At 46.0% G+C, this 25,147-nt stretch overlaps 1 protein-coding gene across 3 annotated transcripts in view; it reads right to left on the reverse strand.

Annotated features, from left to right (window-relative positions):
- The window catches only part of LOC115094365 (mitochondrial fission factor-like), a 65,921-nt gene that overhangs the window by 39,718 nt on the left and 1,056 nt on the right, over positions 1-25,147 (reverse strand). For all 3 annotated transcript variants that reach the window (XM_029607351.1, XM_029607349.1, XM_029607348.1), the window contains exon 2: positions 3,684-3,945. In XM_029607351.1, coding sequence (XP_029463211.1) covers positions 3,684-3,888 — 205 coding nt within the window. In that variant the 5' untranslated portion in view covers positions 3,889-3,945. The remainder of the gene's footprint in view (positions 1-3,683; positions 3,946-25,147) is intronic.

Genomic DNA, 25,147 nt, shown 5'->3' on the forward strand with positions numbered 1-25,147 from the left:
CTTACACATAATAGAAAACTACCAAAAAGTTTTGAATCTGAAAATAAATGCAGTGCTTTAAACAACGTGTAATGAAACAAACTCAAATGAAAAATAACCAGCCGCGAATCATATAATACAAGCCGTTAAGCCCGTTAAAACGGGCTACATCCCTCTGTCTCTCACCTCCCCCTCATTCTCTCTCCCCTCCACCCCCTACCTCCCTCCCTCTCACCCACTCCTCCCTCTCCTCCCACTCAGTCCCTCCCTCCCACCCCCCTCTCTCCCTCCCTCTCACTCTCCCTCAGTCCCACTCCCTCCACCCCTACCTCCCTCCCTCTCACCCACTCCTCCCACTCAGTCTCACTCCCTCCCTCCCCCCTCTCTCTCCCTCTCCCTCAGTCCCACTCCCTCCCTCCCTCCTTCTCTCAGTCCCACTCACTCTCCCTCAGTCCCACTCCTTCCGTCCCACTCCCTCCCTCCCACTCCCTCTCTCCCTCTCACTCAGTCCCACTCCCTCTCTCTCCTCCCCTCTCACTCAGTCCCTCACTCTCTCTCCTCCCTCTCTGCCACCGCCGTTAAGCCGTTAAAAAGGGCTACATCCCTCTGTCTCTCACCTCCCCCTCATTCTCTCTCCCCTCCACCCCCTACCTCCCACCCACTCCTCCCTCTCCTCTCACTCAGTCCCTCCCTCCCACTCAGTCCCACTCCCTCCCCCCTCTCTCCCTCCCTCTCACTCTCCCTCAGTCCCACTCCCTCCCCCTCCCCCTCTCCCACTCTCCCTCAGTCCCACTCCCTCCCCCTCTCCCTCAGTCCCACTCCCTCCGTCCCACTCCCTCCCCCCCCTCCCTCTATGTCCCACTCTCCCTCAGTCCCACTCCCTCTCTATCTCCCTCCCCCCTCACTCAGTCCCCCCCTCACTCAGTCCCCCCCTCTCCCTCCGTCCCACTCACTCAGTCCCACTCCCTCTCTCCCTCTCACTCAGTCCCACTCCCTCTCTCTCCTCCCCTCTCACTCAGTCCCTCCCTCTCTGTCAGTCCCTCCTTCTCTCTCTCCTCCCTCGCTGCCGCCGCCGCCGCTGCCACCGGACGCCACCGCCACCCAACGCCGCCGCCGCTGGACGCCGCCACCCGCCGCCGCCGCTACCACCCCAACGCCGCCGCCGCTGGACGCCGCCGCCGCTACCACTGGACGCCGCCGCCGCTGCCTCCCGCCGCTACCACCGGACGCCGCCACCACCCAACGCCACCGCCGCTGGATGCCGCCATGCCGCTGCCACCCGCCGCCGCTACCACCGGACGCCGCCACCCAACGCCGCCGCCGCTGCCACTGGACGCCGCCACCCAACGCCGCCGCCGCTACCACCGGACGCCGCCACCCCAACGCCGCCGCCGCTACCACCGGACGCCGCCACCCAACGCCGCCGCCGCTACCACCCAACGCCGCCGCCGCTGCCACCGGACGCCGCCATTGTTTTTTCTTTTTTTCTGACGCTGGCTCAGAGCGACGTGCTCGCCCGCACATGCGCGGTAGAGCTGGTCTCTACTGCGCATTTGCGGGCCGTCGGTCACAGGCCATTTATAAGGTAGATTAATAACCTCACATCGATATACTTAGCTCAAATAATGCATTCCTATTACGTCATGTGACGCTGTCGGAAGGATTTGACGAGAATTGTCTTTTCCTCTTTGCTGCTAACTCAGCAATAGGAATGCATTATTTGAAAGTATTTTTCATAAGAATTGATATTTATTGGCTACAGAGAAGATAGACGTATCGCATGGACACTTTAATGAAAAATAAGCTCAACTAAAAAGTGCCATTGCGATACGTCTATCTTCTCTGTAGCCAATAAATATCAATTCTTATGAAAAATACTTTCAAATAATGCATTCCTATTGCTGAGTTAGCAGCAAAGAGGAAAAGACAATTCTCGTCAAATCCTTCCGACAGCGTCAAATGACGTAATAGCTAAATATATCGATGTGAGGTTATTAATATTTTATGAACTAGGTCACCGTAGAACTAGGGGTCACGATTTGAAACCAATGTCAGGAAGTATTTCTTCACGGAGAAGGTGGTGGATGCCTGGAATGCCCTTCCGGAGGAAGTTGTGAAGACAAAAACTGTGAAGGATTTCAAAGGGGCATGGGATAAACACTGTAGATCCATAAAGGCTAGAGGATGGGAATGAAGAGAAGAGCCATGGGGGTGGATTATTGGAGTGGAGGCTACTACCTGGTGATTACTACCCTTACTCAATAAGCCTTCACACGGTTAATGCAATTCCAACATTGATCTCTGCTTCAACCGCAAGGGGAAATGTGTAAAAGAGGATTTGCATTCAGACAACAACCAACAAGGCCTGAACTACACAGTCTGGGTAAACAAATAAGTGTGGGGGTAGCTTACTTATTGCGGCAGTTACTACCCTAAACCAATTAAGCCTGATACTTCACTTTGAATGCATATACAGCATTGCTCTCTGCTTCAACAGCAGGGAGAAATGTGGAAAAGAGGATTTACATTCAGACAACATCCAATAAGGCACTGATCTGTTCAGTCTGGGTAAACAAGCATCGGGATAACTTGCTTGATGCAGCAGTTACTACCCTTAACCATTAAGCCTTATGCTTCACCTTTGATGCAACTCCAACATTACTCTCTGCATCAATGGCAGGTGGTGGCAGGAAATTTGAATCAAACAGTTACCAACAAGGGCCTTGAACTTGCTGGTCGGTGAAACAGCTAAGTAAGGGGAAAATAAGTGTGGGAGCTTGCTGGGCCGATTGGTCTTTTTATGCCGTCATTTCTATGTTCTATGTGTTTCTATGATGCGCGGCTGGTTATTTTTCAATTGCGTTTATTTTTCATTACACGTTGTTTAAAGCACTGCATTTGTTTTCAGATTCAAAACTGTGTGGTGGTTGGTTAATGATTATACACAATCATTCATTTGGTTACCTGGTTAGATACCTCTTAATGATTTACATATGTATGAAATTATCACCGTCCATCTTCACAAATTTTTTGTGTTGTTAAGCAAAAAACAGTGTAGTTTTTGCTCATTAATTTTTTAAGATTTAGTGGGTTTGGTTTTTGGTTTCTGGAATAATCTACCAGCAGAGACGGCAGTAACCAGAGAATGCTGGGATAGTCACAGAGTACTAGAAAGAGCTAGGGAGGAGCAACTGGGCAAAGTGAGTGGCCTAAGATTTACCTATTGTGTAATAAACGGCTCCGGTCTGTTTCACACACTCCTCCAAAACAGATAAACAGATTTTTACAACTGCAGTACCAAACAAAACCACACAGGTTACAAAATGGTTATAGATCTTAAAAAAAAAAAAAATAGCCAGGGGTTTAAGTTGTGGCTTCCAGCTTTGATTGCAGACGGTGCCTAATCAATCATTCTGAAACCAAACGCCAGAAGTCTTGTGGGATTGGCCTCCAAGTTTAATTTCCCTGTTAAATGTAACTTTGCTTTTTCATGTTCAACCTTTTGTTTTTGGTTACTGTTCTTGGTTCAGTTCCCCTATTCGATGTGAACCGACCTGATATGGTCTCCACCATGAAGGTCGGTATAGAAAAGTGTTAAATAAATAAATTAAATCTTCACCCTGGGTGTGCACGGGGTTTTGCACTAGTGCTGAATATGCATCCTGTGAAATTATGCTGCACGTTTACAGAAGGTGTTCTCTCACCTGAAAACGATATCCTATCAGGAATGTGCATCTGGAAGGAAGGTGGTGGTGGATCTTCCTTTACTTCTGCATCCTTCTGTCCAGTGGCTTCATCTGCCACCTTCAGCCTGCTGGGGATCTGCATACTTTGGTTGATGGCTTCTGTGAAGCCCAAGTCACACTGCACTCGGTCAAGATCTGGGTCTCCAGATGCCCAGGCTGTCATTTTGGAACAGGTGCACGGGAGAAATCCTTCTTTTCCGAGCAAATTCGCTTCCAGAACCTAATTCAAGGGGGGCAGGAGTGGAAAGGAGACAGATCAATCACCAAGCATTTTGGCAAAGTGTGTGGGGGGAGGGGGAGAAGAGCCTTTCCCTAATATGATCAACTTTTTCTTTTTTAATATTGAAAGTTTTATTGGATATCAGCACAGAAATGAAACAATAGCTGGAGACAACAGTAAACAGTTATCCAAAACATTTGTTCAGTATACCCCCAAGCCCAATCACCCCTTATCCCCTGGGAACATCTCCATTGCACAAATTGACCCCAAATGGCCCTAAAGGACTTTCAACAATTATGGTGCAAAGCCGTAATATAAGATAAATGATAATTATTATATAAATGACATACTAATCTTTGGAAGGAAGGAGTGTCAGAGCTTTCCCATAACCGGCCAATCTAATACCGCATTGCTATAAAAATCTACTGACAAAGGCAATGTTGAGGTTTAGGGACCCCCACCACTGGTAGCCCCAGCAGTACATGGCAAGCACTACATGTGTTTTCAATTTCCAACATTGCAATAGTCAATCAGTAACTTGGCGCCAGCAAGACTCAATCAACGGGCATTTCCACCAAACAAGCATATAGGTACCTATATTCCCACTATTTCTCCAGCACATTGCTCACCAAAGGATGCATAGAAAGTAATTTTAATGGTGTAAGATGCCAACGGAATAATATCTTGTAGCAATTTTCTTGAAGATTGGCTGATATGGAGCATTTGCTAGCGTTGGAATAGATGGAGTCCTACTCCTCAGCACTCAGTTCTCCCCCAATATCCAATTCCCAGACCCTAAGATATGAAAATTTATCAAGCTTGCAGTGATTGAGAATATCATACACCTTAGACACGAGGCCTTTTAACTTATCTGCTTGCTCGCAATAATTTTCAAACAGGGATTTACTCTGTCTTATGACCAGGGTTTTCTGCTGTGCAAGTAGGAAATGTCTGACTTGCACATATTTTAAAAAATGTAAGGTTGTCATACAATATCAGGTGAGAATATCACTTATTTTCATAACCTCACCACGCTCCAGTAAGTGGCCAATTCTTTTTATCCCATGTGACTTCCAGTCCGTAAATGAATTAAAAGGCTTACAGATGGGAAAAGCTATATTGTGGAAAAGATGTGAGATAAAATGTCACCACTGTGACCAGACCAGTTATGAAGTAACCAAAGATACAGGCAAGTTATGCAGAGGAAGCGAAGTGGAACAAGGATGCCATGGGAGAGCCGATAAGAGAATAGACTCCACCATGCTCTGCTCCAATAAAATTCATTGATAAACCTCCACAGACCGATGAAAATCAATAAGTGCCTATAATTGTGCTGCAGCACAGTACCATAGAAGATTTGGTATGGCCAGACCACCTCTTTTCTTGGGCTGAAATAGAGTTACCTGAGCTACCCAAGGTGGGTGCCTTCTCCAAATAAAATCAAACATTTTCTTTTGCCATAAACACAAAAGGGCTGCAGGCAAGAAGATGGGGAGAGTGATAAAGAAATCTGGGTAAAATTTTCATTTTGATAATGGCTATTTGACCTAGCCAGGAAAAGCATTTTCTGTTCCACTTGTCCAGATCTCTGCTCACCGCCCACAATAGTGGATTATAATTCAAACCAAATAAATCATCTACATCGGGGCTGATATGGATGCCTAAATACTTCAGGGAGGATTTAGCTCAACGGAAGGGAAAGTTTTGACTGAGATTAGACAGAGTAGGTGCATCCAAATTAACATTCAATAGTTCAGATTTTTCCAGATTGACTTTAAACCCTGAAACCTTGCTAAAAGCATTGTACGGTAATTTTGTTGTGATAGTGAAAAAGATGGCTCAGATATGATGAAAAGTAGGTCATCAGCAAATACAGAGATTTTACACTGTTGACTACCAATCTCAACCCCCAAGAACTCATTGGAAAGCCTAATTCAGGTGGTAATGGGTTCCAAAAACAGGGCAAATAATAAAGGGGATAATGGGAAACCTTGGCTGGTTCCATGGCCTATTGCAAAACAATCTCCATATCCACCATTCACTTTCACCCTTGTGTTGTGTTTGTGGCATTGTGGACCCTTGGTCGCAATGGAGATGACTCCGCCCACAGGGAGGGGCCCCGTGGGGAACCACTGCGATTGGCTGAAACGCAGATAGCAGACGCAGTATGGATAGAGTCTTTATTGTAATGCTGTAAATAGATGCTAGAAGTAGGAAGGTAAGGCACTGATCCACGAAGTGCCAGTACGCTCAACAGGCTCAGATGTTCACGATAGGCGGGAGTCCGCAGAGTGGGCAACGTCGCGGCTGGTGGGTGGAGCTGGAGCACCAGATCATAGAGGTACTCACAGGAATGAAGGCATCTTCCTGGTGATGGAATGGTGGGACCAAAGGTCCATGATGCAGGATATAAGATAGGCCCTCGAGAAGCAAGTACCCGATAGTCTGATATCCTGAAAGGTAGAAGAGAGAAAGACCCCCCGAGGAGCGGTTGTCTAGAGGTTCTAGTTGAGCGAGGCCCTTGAAGTGAAAGCGGCATCTACGTTTACAGCTTAGAGTGGTCAGAGTAGCTAAACCGAAGTCTTTGCTAACTCAAGGTGGTAGCGGAAGCGGAGGCCTGATATACCCGGAGGTACTGATGTCATGGGTGGGGCCGCCCCCGAGGTTCCCGCCATGATGTGTATTTGAGCGTAGAAGATGTGTGCGCTCGTGCCCTAGGAGGCCTCGGGAGTGAGCATGGCGGACTGGGACGCCCATGCTGGTTTGGAAACGCCGAGACCCTCGGCACCAGAGGCAACCATCTTACCCAAGGAGAGAGAAAGAGGAGAAAAAGAGGTAAGGCAGAGCGGTCCGATGGACAAACACCTTGCTTCCGGGGGAATCTTATAATTTTTCAACCCAACAAAGGAAAAAAGAACCAAACTGCATTTTCCATAGGGTTTTAAATAAAAAGTACCAGTGCACCATGTCAAATGCCTTCTCAGCGTCAACAGACAGTAACACTGTTGGTACTTTCTCCTGATGAACTCACTATAACAGATCAACAATCTTTCGTACATTATCTGCTGCTGAGTGGTGTGGGATAAAACCCACTTGATCATATTGCACTAGTTGGGGTAAAATCCTGTTTAAGCACTCCACCTGAACTTTGGGTAAAATGCTAAGATCCAGGTTAATTAGAGATTGGACGGTTCGAGCTACAGAGAGTAGGATTGCTACCAGGTTTCGCAAGAACAGATGCCTGCAACATTAGAATTGGGGCCAATGATCCCCCATCCCTCAGGGAATTGAACATATCTGTCAAAGGGACAACTGACCCCCATGAGAGCCTTTTATAGTAGCCACTAGCTAGCCCATCCAATCTCGGTGATTTACCCGCTTTCAAGGTCTTAAAGAACTGTAGCACCTCATATGTATTGACTGGGCTGTCTAGAAAATTCTGTTGCTTAGAGGTCAGGAAAGAGAGAGTGGTATAAAAAGGAGATCTTCATCAATATCAATATCTGAAATAGATTGGTCAGCACTAAAGAGGGATTTATAGAACTGTGTAAAGCATTCTTGAATATCTATGATTTAGTGACCACGTTCCCTGTGCATTTTTAACTTTGGCTATAGAGTTATGAAGTTGCAAAGCCTTTAAAGTCCTTGTCAGATATCATCCAGCCTCATAAGAACATAAGAAAATGCCATACTAGGTCAGACCAAGGGTCCATCAAGCCCAGCATCCTGTTTCCAACAGTGGCCAATCCAGGCCATAAGAACCTGGCAAGTACCCAAAAAACTAAGTCTATTCCACGTTACCATTGCTAATGGCAGTGGCTATTCTCTAAGTGAACTTAATAGCAGGTAATGGACTTCTCCTCCAAGAACTTATCCAATCCTTTTTTAAACACAGCTACACTAACTGCACTAACCACATCCTCTGGCAACAAATTCCAGAGTTTAATTGTGCGTTGAGTAAAAAAAGAACTTCTCCGATTAGTTTTAATTGTGCCCCATGCTAACTTCATAGCGTGCCCCCTAATCTTTCTACTATCCGAAAGAGTAAATAACCGATTCACATCTACCCGTTCTAGACCTCTCATAATTTTAAACATCTCTATCATATCCCCCCTCAGCCGTCTCTTCTCCAAGCTAAAAAGTCCTAACCTCTTTAGTCTTTCCTCATAGGGGAGCTGTTCCATTCCCCTTATCATTTTGGTAGCCCTTCTCTGTACCTTCTCCATCGCAATTATATCTTTTTTGAGATGCGGCGACCAGAATTGTACACAGTATTCAAGGTGCGGTCTCACCATGGAGCAATACAGAGGTATTATGACATTTTCTGTTTTATTCACCATTCCCTTTCTAATAATTCCTAACATTCTGTTGCTTTTTTGATTGCTGCAGCACACTGAACTGACAATTTCAATGTGTTATCCACTATGACACCTAGATCTCTTTCTTGGGTTGTAGCACCTAATATGGAACCCAACATTGTGTAATTATAGCATGGGTTATTTTTCCCTATATGCATCACCTTGCACTTATCCACATTAAATTTCATCTGCCATTTGGATGCCCAATTTTCCAGTCTCACAAGGTCTTCCTGCAATTTATCACAATCTGCTTGTGATTTAACTACTCTGAACAATTTTGTGTCATCTGCAAATCTGATTATCTCACTCGTCGTATTTCTTTCCAGATTATTTATAAATATATTGAAAAGTAAGGGTCCCAATACAGATCCCTGAGGCACTCCACTGACCACTCCCTTCCACTGAGAAAAGTGTCCATTTAATCCTACTCTCTGTTTCCTGCCTTTTAGCCAGTTTGTAATCCACGAAAGGACATCGCCACCTATCCCATGACTTTTTACTTTTCCTAGAAGCCTCTCATGAGGAACTTTGTCAAACGCCTTCTGAAAATCCAAGTATACTACATCTACCGGTTCACCTTTATCCACATGTTTATTAACTCCTTCAAAAAAGTGAAGCAGATTTGTGAGGCAAGACTTGCCCTGGGTAAAGCCATGCTGACTTTGTTCCATTAAACCATGTCTTTCTATATGTTCTGTGATTTTGATGTTTAGAACAATTTCCACTATTTTTCCTGGCACTGAAGTCAGGCTAACCTCATTTCTTCCTTCAAAATGTTCTTGTTTGGTCAATTCAAGCTTGTAAGCAACACTGGCATCATCCAGCAATTGCAGTCTAGATTTCCTGTATTTCTTAATCCCATTTTCTCTACTCACTGTTTAGATCCCCCCCCCTAACTCCCAGCCCCTCCCTTCTCTACCCCTTTTGTCCCCCTTTTATTGAATGTTTATAGTTCTCTGTAAAACAAAGTTTCCATTATTGATTGTTCTCTGTAAAGATACCAGCCCCCCTCTTCCCTACCCTGTTTGTTCCCCCTTTTATTGATTGTTTATAGTTCTCTGTAAACAAAGTCCCTATTATTGCTTGTTCTCTGTAAAGCTAGTTCACCTATTAATGATTGTTCATTGTTCTCTGTAAAGCTCGTTAGCTGCATTTTGTTTACTGTGAACCGATGAGATGTTCCCAAAGTTCGTCGGTATATAAAAGATTACAAATACATAAATAAATAATAAATAGTTCTAAACGAGTTAAAGATAGTTTATGGAACACCCACCTGGACTGTATTTGCATGTGGTCCCTAGATAACTGCGTCACCTCTGCTAGAAGATGAGACTGCTTAGTGCTTTTACCTTTTTACAGTGCGTGGCATAGGATATCAAAATGCCTCTGGCAACTGCTTTAGAGCACTCCCAGATCATGGGTTTAGAATTAGGAGTAAGGGCATATATGTGAAAATATTCCCACATCCGCTGACTCAAAGTATCATCAAATATATCATCTTCCAGTAAATTTTCATTAAGGCGCCAAAATCACTGACCACAATCCAAATTGGTGAATGAAACGTCCAACCAGAAAAGAGCATGATCAGACCAGGTAATACTTCTTATATCTGCATCAGTCACCCAATTCTGCAAAAGCTTATCAACAAGGAAGTAATCAATACGGGAGTATCTCCCATGAGGAGTGGAGAAAAAGGTGTAAACTTGAGAGAAAGGATGTCTCTGTCTCCAGATGTCCACAACATTCCATTGAGAAATCAGAGAACCAAGTAGTTTCATCGCCCCATGTGTGAATCAGTTATGTGTTATTTAGTTCTGGACTTTTAGTGAGATTAAAGTCTCCCCCCTATGATCAACAGCCCTTCTATATGAGAGAGCAAAACTCCATCTAGCTTCTGAGGGAATGAGGCTTGGTCTGAATTAGGAGAAAAAAGGTTGACTAAAGTCAAGATATCACTACTCACTCTAAGGTTTAGTAAAAGATATCTACCAGTCAGATCAGATCTGGAAAAATACTTCACGATTAAAAGAATTAGAGATCAAGATAGCTACACCGAAACATTTAGTACCTACTGTGCTCACTGCAAAGAATTGGTGGGGATAATCTTTATAAAAAAAAAAAAAAAAAAAAAGAGGCGGCGTTCATGAGTCTCTTGAAGAAATGCAATGGCAGCCTTATGATGTATGAGTTCAGCAAATAAAAGCTAGCGTTTCCAAAATTCATTAAGACCTTTTACATTCAGGGATAAGATCCTGGCCATCATGGCAATACACTTAGGTAGAGGAGTAGAGGAGTAAGACCATAGATATTGCACCCCGATGCCTTAGAAAGGAAAGATAGGTAACCCTCTCTAACAGAATAAAAAAAACCAAACACCCTCCCAGAAAATTCCCAAAACTCTGTATTCAATCTACCCAACCACCCTAGTAGATCCACCAGCTCCTGGGGGACATAAGTGACCAACCAACATGGAAACAGAGCCAAGCCTCCCCAATCATTCAAAAATAAATACTGTGCAAAAGCAACTAGCACAATATCCTGATAAGAAAGCTATGGAATACAAAAAGAACTATGCATTCAAAACATTGCGCTGTAAACTGAAGGTGCATGAGACTAAAAGCAAAAAGTTAAGAGCCCATAAGCAGTAACATTTGAGACTCAAAAATATCTGCAGAAATGGGAAATCCACTACGTCCATCACCCTTGATCAGACAAAGCTGAGCAGGAATTCTCCGACTGTTTGCGAAGACTCCTGCCTCTTTTTCCGGAATGCTGCCATTTCGGATAGTTACCCACCTTTGCCATCTCAGCCGCCATCTTTGGAGCAGAAAAGGTGAAGGAGATATTAGCTTGCTTAAAAGCATTCACCACTTCAGTCACTGTTTTCACCCGGAACGTAGTGCCTTTAGCCACAAAAAGCAGACCAAAAGGGAAAGTCCATTTGTAGCAGAGGAGTGCATAACGCAGCGCTTGAATAACATCGCGCAGCTCATAGTGCTTGCAAAGAGTGGAGGGCGCTAAGTCTTGGAAAAGGATGACCTTTCCATGACAAATCAGACTGCTTCCATGCCAGATCAAAAATAAGGTTTTTGGGCAAAACTGTGCATGCACAGCACTATGTTCCTGGCCCAGTTGTCAGATCTGGAGCCAAGAGCTCTGTGAGCCCTTTCAATCTTTACTTGGTTAAGATAGCTGTCAGCAGACAATGCTGTGTCAGTCTGTAACGAAAGAACGTAGGAGCAGATGTTTTTTGCCACCAGCATTGCGTCTCTATAAGCATTAGATTCAGAGACTCCCCTAATCTTTAAATTGCAGTGCCTGGTCCGATTTTCAATGCCCTCTAACTTTTCTGCTAACGCTGCCATTTCAGTTAAGATAAGCTTCTGCTGTGCCGAGAGGTTATTTAAGGCGTCAGCATGGCCTTCAACGCTTGTGTCAATTTCATCCACTTGGGTACCCAACACTGCTAAGTCCTCCCTTATTTCAGATATGGAATCAAGCAGATTTTTTTGTGCTACTTATGATCTGACCTGATTTCCAGGAAACAGCCTCGCAATTCATCTCTAGTCGGGAGATCAGAGACAAGTAAAATTGCTGCCGTTTTGTTGTCCATAACTGGGCCTTCGGGAGGATTCATGGTCGATGTGCTTTCAGACCCATGGAGGTCGGCAGCTTGTCGGCTGAACGAAAACTGCTTTAAATTGGCAGTTTTGCATTTGAACGCCATCCAGAGAACATTGTCAGTAATAAACCCACAGCAGTCAAATTATGCAGGCTTGCAGTGGGAGAATTGGCATGTATTTTCAATCAGGGTTGCAGAACTCCGTGCCTAAGCAGCCATCTTTGTTGATCACTGAAGAGTACCTCCACAAACTTGTTTTTATATACAATTGATTGGCTATTGAGCAGACGGATAAAGCAAGTCTGCTTACCTGTAAACAGGGTTCTCCATAGACAGCAGGATAAATTAGTCATGACACTAGGAATGCCATCTGATGGTACCAAACAAACCCATCTCTCAAACCTCAGTTTAAAGGTCTTACTGAACAAAGCACAGTGGTTCTCAGGAGCCCTTAAGTCTATTACAGAGCTTAGCTTTTAGAAGGTAATCAACTCTCCAGGGAGGTGGATAGTAATAAATATGGCTAATTCACCCTGCTGTCTATGGAGAAAAAAAACACTTACATTCTGTGTCAACAAGCAGGCATGGATTATCCATGACACATGGGAGTCCAAGCTGAGGGTTGTAATGAAGCAATTACTGAAAAAGCAACCCGACCCCACCAGCGGAGAATGGATTACTTACTGGGTGAACAGGCTGTGCAAAACCGCTTGTCCAAAACTACTGTCATCTCTTGATATCCTGTCCAAACAGTAGTGGGACATGAAGGCGTATACAGACAACCAAGTCACAGTTTTCCAAATGTCTACAATTAAAGTGACCCCCAAGGTGAGCCACTGAAGCTGTCATGGCTCTCCTTTGATGAACCTTGGAAGAGTTTGTAATCTGTAAGCCTGCCAGATAATAGTGTGCAATAGAGTACACGAGCCCAGGGGTGGGAAATTCCAGTCCCCGAGGGCCGCAAATCAGTTTAGTTTTCAGGATATCCCTAATGAATATTGATTTGCATACAACTGAGGCAGAGTGCATGCAAATCTCCCTCATGCATATTCATTATTGATATCCTGAAAACCTCACTGGTTTGCAGCCTTCAAGGACCGGAATTGCCAAGCCCTTCACTAGCCAATTTGAAAACTACTACTTAGCTAATTGGGATCAAAGAATTCAAACAGCTGAAAAGCTTAACAATGAGGCAGTCTCTATCAAATAGGCTAAGGCTATCTTACAGTCTAAGAAGCCTTCTCACCTTCACTTGCATGAGGCCTTGGAAAAGAGATAGGAAGAACAATGGCTGGATTGATGTGAAAAGCTGACACCACTTTTGGAAGAAACTTAGTGTGAGGATGTAGGACCATCTTATTGTAGAAATACTGGAGGCATGGCAAATAGGAGACCACTGCTTATATTTCACAGAGCTGTCAAGCACATTTAACAGTTACCAAAAACAGCACTTTAAAGCAGCCAATTCCAGAGGTACAGATGGAGGCTTCATAAGATGAGCTAAAATGACATTAAGATTCCAAAGCACCAGAGGTTTAGAATGCCACAATCTCCTCATAAATTTAGATACCAAGGGATGAATGGAGATTGGAGCACCTTCTACCTATTGATATGTGGCAATGGCACAAAGGTGCTGGTAGATAGGTCCAGAGAGCTGGCCTGACAGCAGGACAAAAATCTTTCCTTTTGAAGCTATAGGACTTTCTAGTCAAAGGCTTCCTGACAAATTAAGATGGAAGAACAAAGGAGGAAACTACTGAGTGTTCAACATCCATGCCACGAGGTCCAGAGAGGATAGTTTCAGATGGCAGAGTTTGCCTTCCTCTTGCATGATAGGAGATGGAGAAGTATCCAATGGGATGGTTATGTTGGTTGGACAACCACATGAGGAAGGGGAATCAAACCTACCTTGGCAATGCTAGAGCACCTTCTGGATCATCTTCACATTTAATAGGATTGGCAGATATGCATTAGAACACAGGCATCCCAATGTACCAGATGAGCATCAGGAGCTGAAATGAACTTGCTTCGAAGTTACAGCAAAACCTTTTTTACTATCCTGTTGCTCTCTGAAATAAACAATGGTCAGTTGACCCTAGGAGGATGAATAGGTCATCCAACATTCGTTGATCCAAGGGCCACTGGTGCAGTAGGACTAGGCTGAAACAGTCCATCAAAACTGATTAGGACTTCTGGAAAGAATGTCCCTTCAGGACCAAACATCCATGCACAAATATGGAGAGTTTCCATTCAAAGGGCAAAAGGAGCCTGGATCCCTTCCAGTTTTATGTAGAACATGGCCACTTGGCTCTTTGATTGGATCAACATTCTTTCCCATCAGAAAATGAGATAAACCCTTCAGCACATATCAGATAACACTAAGCTATAGGAGACTGATCTGAAGATGACTCTCTGCTGAGAACTATGTGACCAGAGTGCAAGCTATACCCAATATGAACTCCCCCACCCTTTGGTGGCGGCATCAGTGGAAAGAGATACTTGACTAGGTGGAGTTTGCAGAGGGAAGCCCACCTCCAGGACTGACAGTTTTTTAAACCACCTCTGTAAGGCCACATTCATTCCAACTGTCATCCAGATTCAATTGGATAATGGCTGTTGCAGCTGGCCCATCAACATGGAAGGCCCTACTGTAAACCCCTCATGTTCAGATAACATGCACTGCCGCTGCCTAGTGACCAAGGATAAAGTCTGATCAGGCAGGAGTCTGATCCTGCTGCAGTAGGGCCTTCTCCAGTCCCCTTATCACCACAGCTCTTTCTTCTGGGAGGAATGATTTTTCTCAAACCAAGTATATCTACACTCCTATGAACTGAAGCCTCTGAATAGGGATGAAATTCAGTTTGACAGAACAGACCAGGAACTCCAAAGGCTGAAGGAGATGAATGGCCTTCTAAAAGAATTCCAGAATCTCCTGTTGGGATGGTTCTGTTACAAGCAATCATCCAGATAGGGGAAGATGCAGACTTCCAGCCACCACAGGCATGCAATTACCACTAGCAGGCACTTGGTGAAAACTCTTGGGGCTGCAGACAAGCCAAAGGGGGAGGGATCTTGTATAGGTAATGAGTCCCTTCCACCATGAACCCAAGGTATTTCCAGTGAGAAAGATGGACGAATGGAGATATGAGCATTGAAGTCCTTAAGATCTAGAATGCACATCCAATTCTTGGACTGAATGAGCTGGAGAAACATATGGCGGGAGTTCAAGATAAACTTCTCCCGAAGTCTTTGTAAATCCTCAGCCCCCCAATTTTCTTAGGAATGAGGAAATAGCAGAAGCAAAACCATTGGCCTTGCTCCTGGATCGGAAACCAGTTCTACTGCCTTCTGCTGAGGGAGTGGTGCCACTTCCAGACAAAGACGAATCTGCATTGAAAACCACTAGGTCAAGGGTAGGTGAGAGAAGTATAAGCAGTAACCACACTCCACAATTTTTAGGACCCAACATTCCTTGGTGGTCTTTTTCCACTTTGAAAGAAAGGACTGTACCCTTGCCCCCCCCCCCCACCAGAGATGACGGGGAATCATGCTCAAGACTCATTAAAAAAGTAGGCCCAGGTTTCATCTGTGGCTGATGATTCTGGCAGAGCCACGCTGCTTTTCCACTCATAGGAGTCGGAACGTGGGGACAACTTGAGGCTTCTCCCTGGTGGCAGTGGAATGGCGCATGATTTCCTGAACGATACCGTGATCCCCTAACTCACCCTTCCCTGCTTCCTGAAGAATGGAAGGATCGTAATCTTGCAGCTCAGGCTGATTCTTCCTCCCCGGCTATCATCACCTGATGACGTCACTCAGGCACCAGCGCTGGGAGACAGAAAGCAGCCCGCGCTGCAAGGCCACGATCTTTTGATTATTCAGATGCAGGGAGGGTGAATGAGGAGATTGCGTTCGCACCGCAGGGGTGAGCAGCATTAAGGAAATCATGCACTGGCTACCTGCGGTGAGAGAGGGGATTGTGGGTGAGAAGGTGTGGGAGGGGGATCAAGACTGCTGGGAGGTGGAGGTCTGGAAGGGCAGGCCTGTTGAGCAAGACTGCTGGGGAGTGTGGGATCTGGAAGGGGAGAGGGGAGCAAAACTGCTGGGGAGTTGGGGATCTGAAAGGGGAGAGAGAGTTGGGACCAAGAGTGCTGGAGAGTGGAGGGGGGGGAGGAAGGGGAGCAAGACTTTGTGGGAGAGTGAGAGCATGTATGGTATGCTTTTGGGAGAGAGAGAGCGAGCATGCATGTGTGTATGCTTTTGGGAGAGAGAGCATGTGTGTGGGAGACTGACCCCCCTTCCTCTCTACCTGCTAATCCATGACAATTTCAGGGCTTCTGGAAATCAAAAGTTTTAGATATGGATAACGGGGAATTGCTTAAAATCCTTATTAGTATTAATTATTTGTGATTTGAAATATTTTACTGATGTTTGGAAAATGTGTGAGTTTTTAATTTTTGAATGCTATTCTATTAATTAGTTTTGAATTATTTTTATTGATATGGTTTTACTAAGTGTATTGTTTTATGAGGAATGGTAATGCTTCTGTTTTTCCATTGTTGCAGCTCATATAGAATTTGGCTTGTTGTAATTTCCAGTTCAGTTTTTGTTTGTACATTTCTAGTAATATTTTATGGTCTTTTTATTCTGTATTTGAGAGTCTATCTGTGTTTTGCATATGTGACTGAAATGAGGTAGTCCAATAATGAGTAGTTTGTATGTTCTGTTTTCCTAATAGTGGGTGTATTGCTGTTTTAAGTCTCGTGTAATATTTGCAATGTTAACTTTCATAAGTAGAGTTGTTGCTGTTTGAGTGCTGGCAGTTAGTGTTGTTTTGATTATAGAAAGTTAATTGCATTGTAATTCTGTTTTCTTGTGGCTCTGTGAGGGTCATGCCTATGCCCAAGCCACATGGGCATGACCTTCAGAGAGACATAAGAAGGCCACAGTAGGCCTAATGCCATATGAGTTTCAAGTGCCTCTTGCTTTTTTGCAGGGTTTTCTGCTTGACGCCACAGTGTCGTGTTGTGTAATGGGTGAGGGCGCAGTTTTTCACTTGGCCATAGGCGCCACATTGCCAGACTACGGCTCTGGATGTGAAGGCTCCGCAAAGGGAGTTTCACTACCCCTTCTCTATCTATGGTCTTGTCAACCAGAAACGGTCCTTCTCCAGGGTCTTCTTTAGTGAACATCGAACTGAAGTATTTGTTTAATATTTCTGCCATTTCTTCATCTATCTCCACACATAGTGCTCCTTGTCACTATACCACTTCGGGCCTCCCTTCTTTATCTGATATGTCTGAAAAATGTTTTGTCTCCTCTCTTTACCTCTTTGATAATTCTTTCTTCCACCTGAATTTTTGCTTTCCTGATTTCTTTCTTCGTCTCCCTCGTTTTTAAACAGATATTCTTCCCTGTGTTCCTTTTTTTGAGAACTTTTATACTTTTTGAATGCTGTTCTTTTTGCTTTAATTTTTTTCAGCCCCCTACTTAGAGAACCAGATCAGTTCTTTTTCCTCTTCTCTTCTTTGCTTTCCTATCATATATATTTGTTGCCTTTGTAATAGCTCCTTTTAATTCAGCCCACTGTTCCACCTCACCCATTTTCTCCCAGTCTTCTTGTTCTATCTTCAGGTACGTCCCCATTTTGATAAAGTCCGTATTTGTGAAATTCAAAACATGGGTCTTTGTGTGACTTCCCTGTATCCTATTTGCGATATTGAACCATACTGTCTGATGATCACTAGTGCTCAGGTAGGCACCTACCTGAACATCAGAGACATTATCCACATTAGTGAGCACTAGATCAAGGATCACACCCACCCTCGTGGGTTCCACTACCATTTGTTTGAGAAGAGCATCTTGAAGGGCATCCACTCTCTCTCTACTTTTTGTAGATTCCGCAGAAGGGATGCACCAATTCACAACCAGAAGATTAAAACCTCCCACAAGCAACACTTCTCCCTTCTTTCCCACCTCGAGCAGGTCTCTGTCCAGTTCATCTGTTTGGGTTCGAGGCCTGTAGATCACACCAGTAAACCTGGAAGTACCATCTTTTCTTTTTTAGGAAGGCCCATAATGCTTCTTCTTTACTCCATGACTCTTGCAATTCAGTTGCTTGGATATTGTTTTGACATAGTTACTCCTCCTCCTTTTCTGTCCTCTCTATCCTTCCTTAATAAGTTATAGCCCGGGATGGCCGCATCCCAATCATGAGTCTCAGTGAACCATGTCTGTGTAACAGCAACAATGTCAAATTCCACCTCTACCATTAGGGCCTGCAGGTCTGGGATTTTATTGCTCAAACTACGAGCATTTGTGGTCATAGCTTTCCAGTTACTCTTCCTAGTTGCCTTTTCTGTTTCTTTGAACTGAATAGGAAAATTGGTTCTTACCTGATAATTTTCATTCCTGTAGTACCACTGATCAGTCCAGACTCCTGGGTTTTGCCTCCCTTCCAGCAGATTGAGTCAGAGAAAGATTTGACTGACTCTGCCCTATATCCTGAGGTGCCACCTGCAGTCCATCAGTATTAATCGATATTCAAGCAGAACTCCACAAGAACCAAATGAACTAAATAGACCTAAGCATCTTTCCAACTCATGGACTCTATGTCAGATGCTAACGTAACGAAACAGTAAACACCGCCAGCCCTTATCTGCAGATTATGCACAAAACAGTGATCGAGCGGACTCTCAATAACTCTACTGGGTGGGACTCTGGACTGATCCGTGGTACTACAGGAACAAAAATTATCAGGTAAGAGCCAATTTTCCTTTCCCTGTACGTACCCGGATCAGTCCAGACTCCTGGGATGTACCAGAGCTATCCTAATGTGGGTGGGAACCCAAGAGTCCCAGCCGAAGAACCCCCTCTGCAAAGGATGCAGAGTCCGGAGCCTGGACATCCAAACAGTAACGACGATCCAAGGTATGTATTGACTTCCACGTCACCACTGTACAAATCTCGAGGAGAAACCAGCTGACACTCTGCCTACTACGTTGCTTGCAAACGAGTAGAATGAGCTCTCAAGCCGACCAGACGAGTCCGACCAGCTAGAAGATAAGCAGAACCAATGGCCCCCTTTAATCAATGATCTATCGTGGCACAGGACACTTTGTGCCCCCGGTTTGGACCACTCCATAACACAGACAAATGGTCCAAGATACGGAAGCCATTGGTGACGCCCAGGTAATGCAACAGAATGCAACACATTCTGTTGCATTATCCTTAGACGCAGGATCCGAACGGTTTAAACCAGAAAAACAATTGGAAAGCTCCACTGATTGAGTCAAATTTTATTTTTTATTTATTTATTTAGAGCTTTTCTATACCGGCATTCATGATACAATCATATCATGCCGGTTTACAAATAACAAGGGGTGCAGTAACTTTGTACATTTAACAAGTGCATAAGAAACAAAAAAAGTTACAATATAATAGGGTTGCTGGAACTGGTAGAAATGAAATGAGGCGACCACCTTTGGCAGGAAAGACGGCACCGTCCACAAAGAAAACTCCAGAATCGGTAATCCGTACAGGCCTGAAGCTTTGACACACTGGTTGTTGAAGAAATAGCCACCAGAAACATCGCCTTCAATGTAAGATCCTTCAATGTCACCGCTGTAAGAGGCTCAAAAGGCGCGATGCACAGGGCCTTGAGCACCAGGTTCAAACTCCAAGAGGAACAAGGGTTCCGGTATGGGGGACACAACAGCTTTGCCGTCCGGAGAAAAAAACGCGCTACATTCAGGTGTGCCGCTACCAAAACACCGTGTAACTTACCTCGATAGAAGCCAAGGGCTGCTACCTGTACCCGCAATGAACTACAGGACAACTCCTTTGTCAATCTAGCTTGCAAGAAGGGCAAAATATCCGAAACTGAAGCCCGCGTAGGATGTACCTGGTGATCCACACACCAAGACTCAAAAACACTCCACACCCTGACATATGCCAGAGACGTGGAGGTCTTACACGAACGGAAAAGAGTAGCTACTACCGCGTCGGAATACCCCTTGCTCTTCAGACGACGGCTCCCTAAAGCCAGGCTGCTAGACAAAGGCGATCCACCTCTTCCAAACAAACGGGACCTTGACAGAGAAGATATGGCAGATCCCGAAACCTCAAGGGGCCGACCACCGCCAGGCTGACAAAGTCTGCAAACCAAGGATGATGTGGCCACTCCAGAGCCACCAGAATGACTTCAGCCCGGAGCGCCTCTATGTGCCTGAGCACCTTCTCTATGAGAGGCCATGCCGGAAACACAGAGAAAAATGTCCTTGGACCAGGGAACTACTAGGGCATCCACCCCTTCCGCTCCCCATTCTCGCCTCCGACTGAAGAAGCAAGGTGTCTTAGCATTCTGAAGTGTTGCCATTAGGTCCACCGCCGGTTTGGACCACTTGGCCCATATCCTCAGAAAGGCTTCTTCGCCTAACTCCCACTCCCTGGGGTCTAGGCGAGGACGATTGATAAAATCGGCCTGAACGTTATCGACTCTGGCGATGTGAGAGGCTGTAACTCTGACTAGGTGTTGCTCCGCCCAAACTGGTTGACTCCTGGTTCCTCCATGGCGATTGATATACGCTACTGCTATTGCATTGTCGGATAGGACTGATCTCCCTTGCAGGAGAGGCTGAAGTGCCAACAATGCTAACCGCACAGCCCTGGTCTCCAAGCGATTGACTGACCACTGGGCCTTCTCCATGGACCATTGGCTCTGGACTGACGTCTTCCGATACATTGCTCTCCAGCCGGAGAGACCGGCACCTGTGATGACCACCGTCCACTCAGGGATTTCCAGCGGCATCCCCCGCCGCAAATTGTCCCCAACAGCCACCAATTCAGGCTAGAGCGAGCCGCATATGTAAGGGGAAGGAGCAGGCGATACCGTTCAGAAACCAGATTCCAGCGGGATGCAATGCAAACTGTATTGGTCTCATATGCGCAAACGCCCAAGGAACCAGCTTCAGAGTGGATGTCATCGAGCCGAGGACCCACAAATAATCTCCCACCTGTGGAGAGGGATTGAACAACAAATCTTGTACCTGTCCTTGCAGCTTGAGCAGCGCTGTTCGGGTAAAAACACCCTTCCCTGATGCGAGTCGAACAGAGCTCCTAGAAAACTCCAACGACTGGGAAGACGTAAGGCTGCTCTTTTCGAAGTTGATCACCCAGCCTAAGGACTGCAAGAGAGAAAGAACTACGTACACCATCGAGCGGCAAAGAGGCTCTGTTGTTGCTCGAATCAGCCAGTTGTCCAGATAGGGATGGACCAAAAGACCTCCCTTCTGGAATTGCACCGCCACAACGACCATCACCGTGGTGAATGCCTTGGGAGCTGTTGCCAACCCAAATGGCAAGGCTCGGGACTGATAATGGCAGCCTAGGGTGCATAATCTCAGGAATCTCTGGTGATCTGGGTGGATAGCGATGTGTAGAGACGCCTCCATCAAAGCCAGGGATGCCAGAAACTTCCCCTTGAGAACCGACGCAATGACCTATCGGAGAGCTTCCATGCGAAACCTGGAAACTCAGAGGCAGCGGTTTACTCCCTTGAGGTCTAGAATGGGCCGAAACGTTCCTTCCTTTTTTTTTTTTTTGAACCACAAAAGAAATGGAGTAACAACCTCTCCATTGCTCCAATCGAGAATCAAGAACGATGTCCCCGAGATGCACAGCCACTGCAGAGTAGCTCGCACTGCGCAACGCTTTTCCTGATAAGAACACAGGGACACTAGAAACCAATCCCTCAGACGCTGAACAAAATCTAACTCGTAACCTTGATTTACCATCTGAAGGACCCACTGGTCTGATGTCCGCTTGGTCCACTCCCCATAAAGGAGAGACAGCATGCCTCCTACAATCGGAACTGGGGAATGGACTGGCCCCACTTCATTGGGCAGATTTAACCCCCCCCGCTGCTTGGGGGTTTCCTGGTCTGCCGAAATGACGTCCATGAAAAGACTGAAACCAAGACTGCTGCCACCCTGAAGATTGCTTCGTAGAGGACCAGATGGCCGAGAAGGACGGAACCTCAGACTGGACCAAAAGTGTGAGTGCGAGGGAAAGGAACCACGACTTTTAGGCCGGTCCTCCGGCAGCAAATGCACCTTGTTCTCCCCTAAAGATTGTATCATATCCTCCAAGGCCTTAGCAAAAAGCAATTTACCCTTAAAGGGCAGATATCCCTACTAAATGGCACATCCGCCAACCAATTTCTCAACCAGAGGAGTCTATGAGCCGGCACCGCTGACACCGTAGAGGGAGCAGAAGTCCTGAGGAGATCATACAAAGCATCAGTGCTGTAGGCTATGGCCCTCTTTGTTGGAGAGTGCCAGATTACTTTGTAAGTACTGTACCCAATGAAGTTCTATTCGCAGGGCAAAGCTGCTGCACATCGCCGCCTGCACACCCAGGGTGGATACCTCAAAAAAATCCACTTGAGCTGTATTGCCAACATGCGGTCCTTAAGATCTGTGGTTCCCGTCACCAGAACAGTAGTCTTTTGTGTGACCGCGGACACTGCGGCATCCACCTTCGGTAGCTTCAAGACCTCCAAGGCTTCTTCCGGCAAAGGGTACAGCTTATCCGTGGCTTTGCTAATTTTCAGTCCCAACTCATGGGTGTCCCAATCCCGGAACAGGGGGACGGTGACAGATATATGGAAGGGGAAAAAACATATGCGGTCCCCTGAACCCCACCATCACTGGATCCACATTCCCCATTCGGGAGTCCGTCTGTGGGGCATCGATCCCCAATTCTGCCCGAATTGCCGGGATAAGGGGACTAACCTGTCTCCTAAAACGGTGGACAACTTTGGGGTCATCTCCATCCACTCCGAAAAGTATAGGACAGGTATTCTGAGTAGAACCCCCTCCAAGATCCGAATCTGTAGAGAGCTTGTCACGGGACTCTGGCAGGCCCAGGTGCTGATCCGAGTCCTCCGAAGTAGAAACCAGAGCGCAGCCTGCCCCAGACCTCCAGGGACTTTTAACTCAAAGGTCGGAGCCTAGGTCGAAAGACCTCGAGCGTTTCCATGGACGGACGTCCGGGTCCACTGAACCAGTCCCCCAGCACCTCCTCCTCCCCTGCTGTGACTAGTAAACTATGTAGAAACCTAATAAAATCCCCCGGGAGGAGGAGGAGAGGTCCGAGGCCTCATCGAGACCAGCCCCCTTTCAGTGTCTTTCGGCTGTGATCCGCCTCCCTCGGGGACTGTTTGCTGCGGAGACAAGGAGAGAGGATCCGACCCTCCCCCTCATCGCTGTCTGAGTCGCCGCGGGAAAATTTCCCAAAATGGCGTCCATTCCTGCTGAGGGAATGAAGAGACCCGTCGCGTCCTGGCTGAGCCACAGGCCGGTCAAAGCGCTGGTTTGCGGCCCCATGTAATGTGCTTTCACCCCCGGGAAGGCACGAGACACACGGGCCATCTTGGGACACTCGGGTGCGCACGTCCCCGCACTTGCGGCAGGCCGCGCCACACGGCGTCAGCAAAAACGGCACAGGAAAAAGCAAAAATGAAGAGCTGGCGCCCCGGCGACAATCCCCCCCCCCCCCCCCAGAGATACTAAAGCGCCGGCGATCCCTGCAAAGATTTTTTTTTTTTTAACACTTATCTGCTCTTCAGGCACCGCACCGAGCAGGGTGAGTGAGCTGGGATCACCCCCGCCGGTAGTGGTTGCTGGGTCACCGACCTCCCCAACTCCGGCAGCCTCAAGAACCAGGGGGGATGGTCCCCTCAGGACCTAACCATCCCCTGGGAGGCAGCAAATCGGCCGCTGAAAACAGTCAGCCTGTTTAGAATTTTTTTTTTTTTTAAAGAGGTAGTCTCAAATTGAAAATCCTGACTAAACCTCACAAACACACACCAACAGACTGTAACCTAACAAAACACCTACAAACTCTGCTGTCTATTTTTGTAAGTACCACAGACTGCCCAGATTGCAGGATTTTGCACCTCAACCATCTGCTGGAGTCAGAGAAATACTGACGGACTGCAGGTGGCACCTCAGGATATAGGGCAGAGTCAGTCAAATCTTTCTCTGACTCCATCTGCTGGAAGGGAGGCAAAACCCAGGAGTCTGGACTGATCCCGGTACGTACAGGGAACTGAATTTTTCATTTAGCATCCTCCTTCCTGCCACAGACAAATGTAAGCCATCCTTACCAAGTGAAAACGGGGAACTGGAGTCAGACAGCAATAAAAAAAAGGGCCCTGACTTTTAAGGTCTGGGAAACTGATAAGTATGGAGGTGACCTGTAAAGCACGGCAGGTACTACCATGGGCTTGCTGGGCGATCTGGATGGATATTTGGTCCTTTTCTGCTGCCATTTCTGTTTCTATTCAGTAGCCACAGAGGCATTCACGGAGTGGGATGCCAGTGGTTTGTGTTCCACCTTCACGGAGCGGAAGGTTGGAGGGCTGCCATCTCCAAAAAAACAAAAACAAAAAAACCAAAACAAAAAAACAAAAAACAAACAAGCAAAACAGAGGTGGGTAAGAGTATGGGGCAGGGGTGTGGCCGTTTATTGTGGCAGTTGCTACCCCTGATTGAACTGGATGTTCATTGGGATGCGGATACGGCACTGCTCTCTGCATTGGTGGAGGGGTGGAAGGGAATTGGGGCCGGAGGGTGCTGGAAGCCAATAGTGACGGGGGAGGGGGAGAAAAAAAGGGGTGGGGGGGAAGATAAAAAAAAAAAATAATAATGGATAAACTGCGTAGCTTGCTGGGCAGACTGGATGGGCCGTTTGGTCATCTTCTGCCGTCATTTCTATGTTTCTATGTTTCTATTCAAAAGACAACATTCCTCAATTTCCCATTCAAATATGCTGAACTAGATTCAAAGAAACATTTGAACGACAAAGGCAAGAAACTATTTTTGAGGGAAAGATCCAGCTTTGGGTGTTATTCAAGCTATACGTTTTCAGATAAAAACTACTAATGCCGTTCTTATTTGAAAAGTCAGGTAATAAACCCAAACAGTTATTTTTAAACTCTACAAAATATTCTGTGTGTCAGACCTGTCTTGTGTTTGATTTCTTATTGCCACAATTTTGTGAGAAGTCTATTGCCGGTATTTGCTTTTATTTTTTATTAAAGGGTTCACAGGAGAATCCAATGGCTCCCTCACAAGAGAGATAGTTTAAGGTTAATGATGTGACTGTCAAAACTTAAGACCCGAAACTCCTCACCCCCCCAGCAATTTCACAGGTGCAA

Source organism: Rhinatrema bivittatum, chromosome 6 (assembly GCF_901001135.1).
Source record: "Rhinatrema bivittatum chromosome 6, aRhiBiv1.1, whole genome shotgun sequence".
NCBI classification, from domain to species: Eukaryota; Metazoa; Chordata; class Amphibia; order Gymnophiona; family Rhinatrematidae; genus Rhinatrema; species Rhinatrema bivittatum.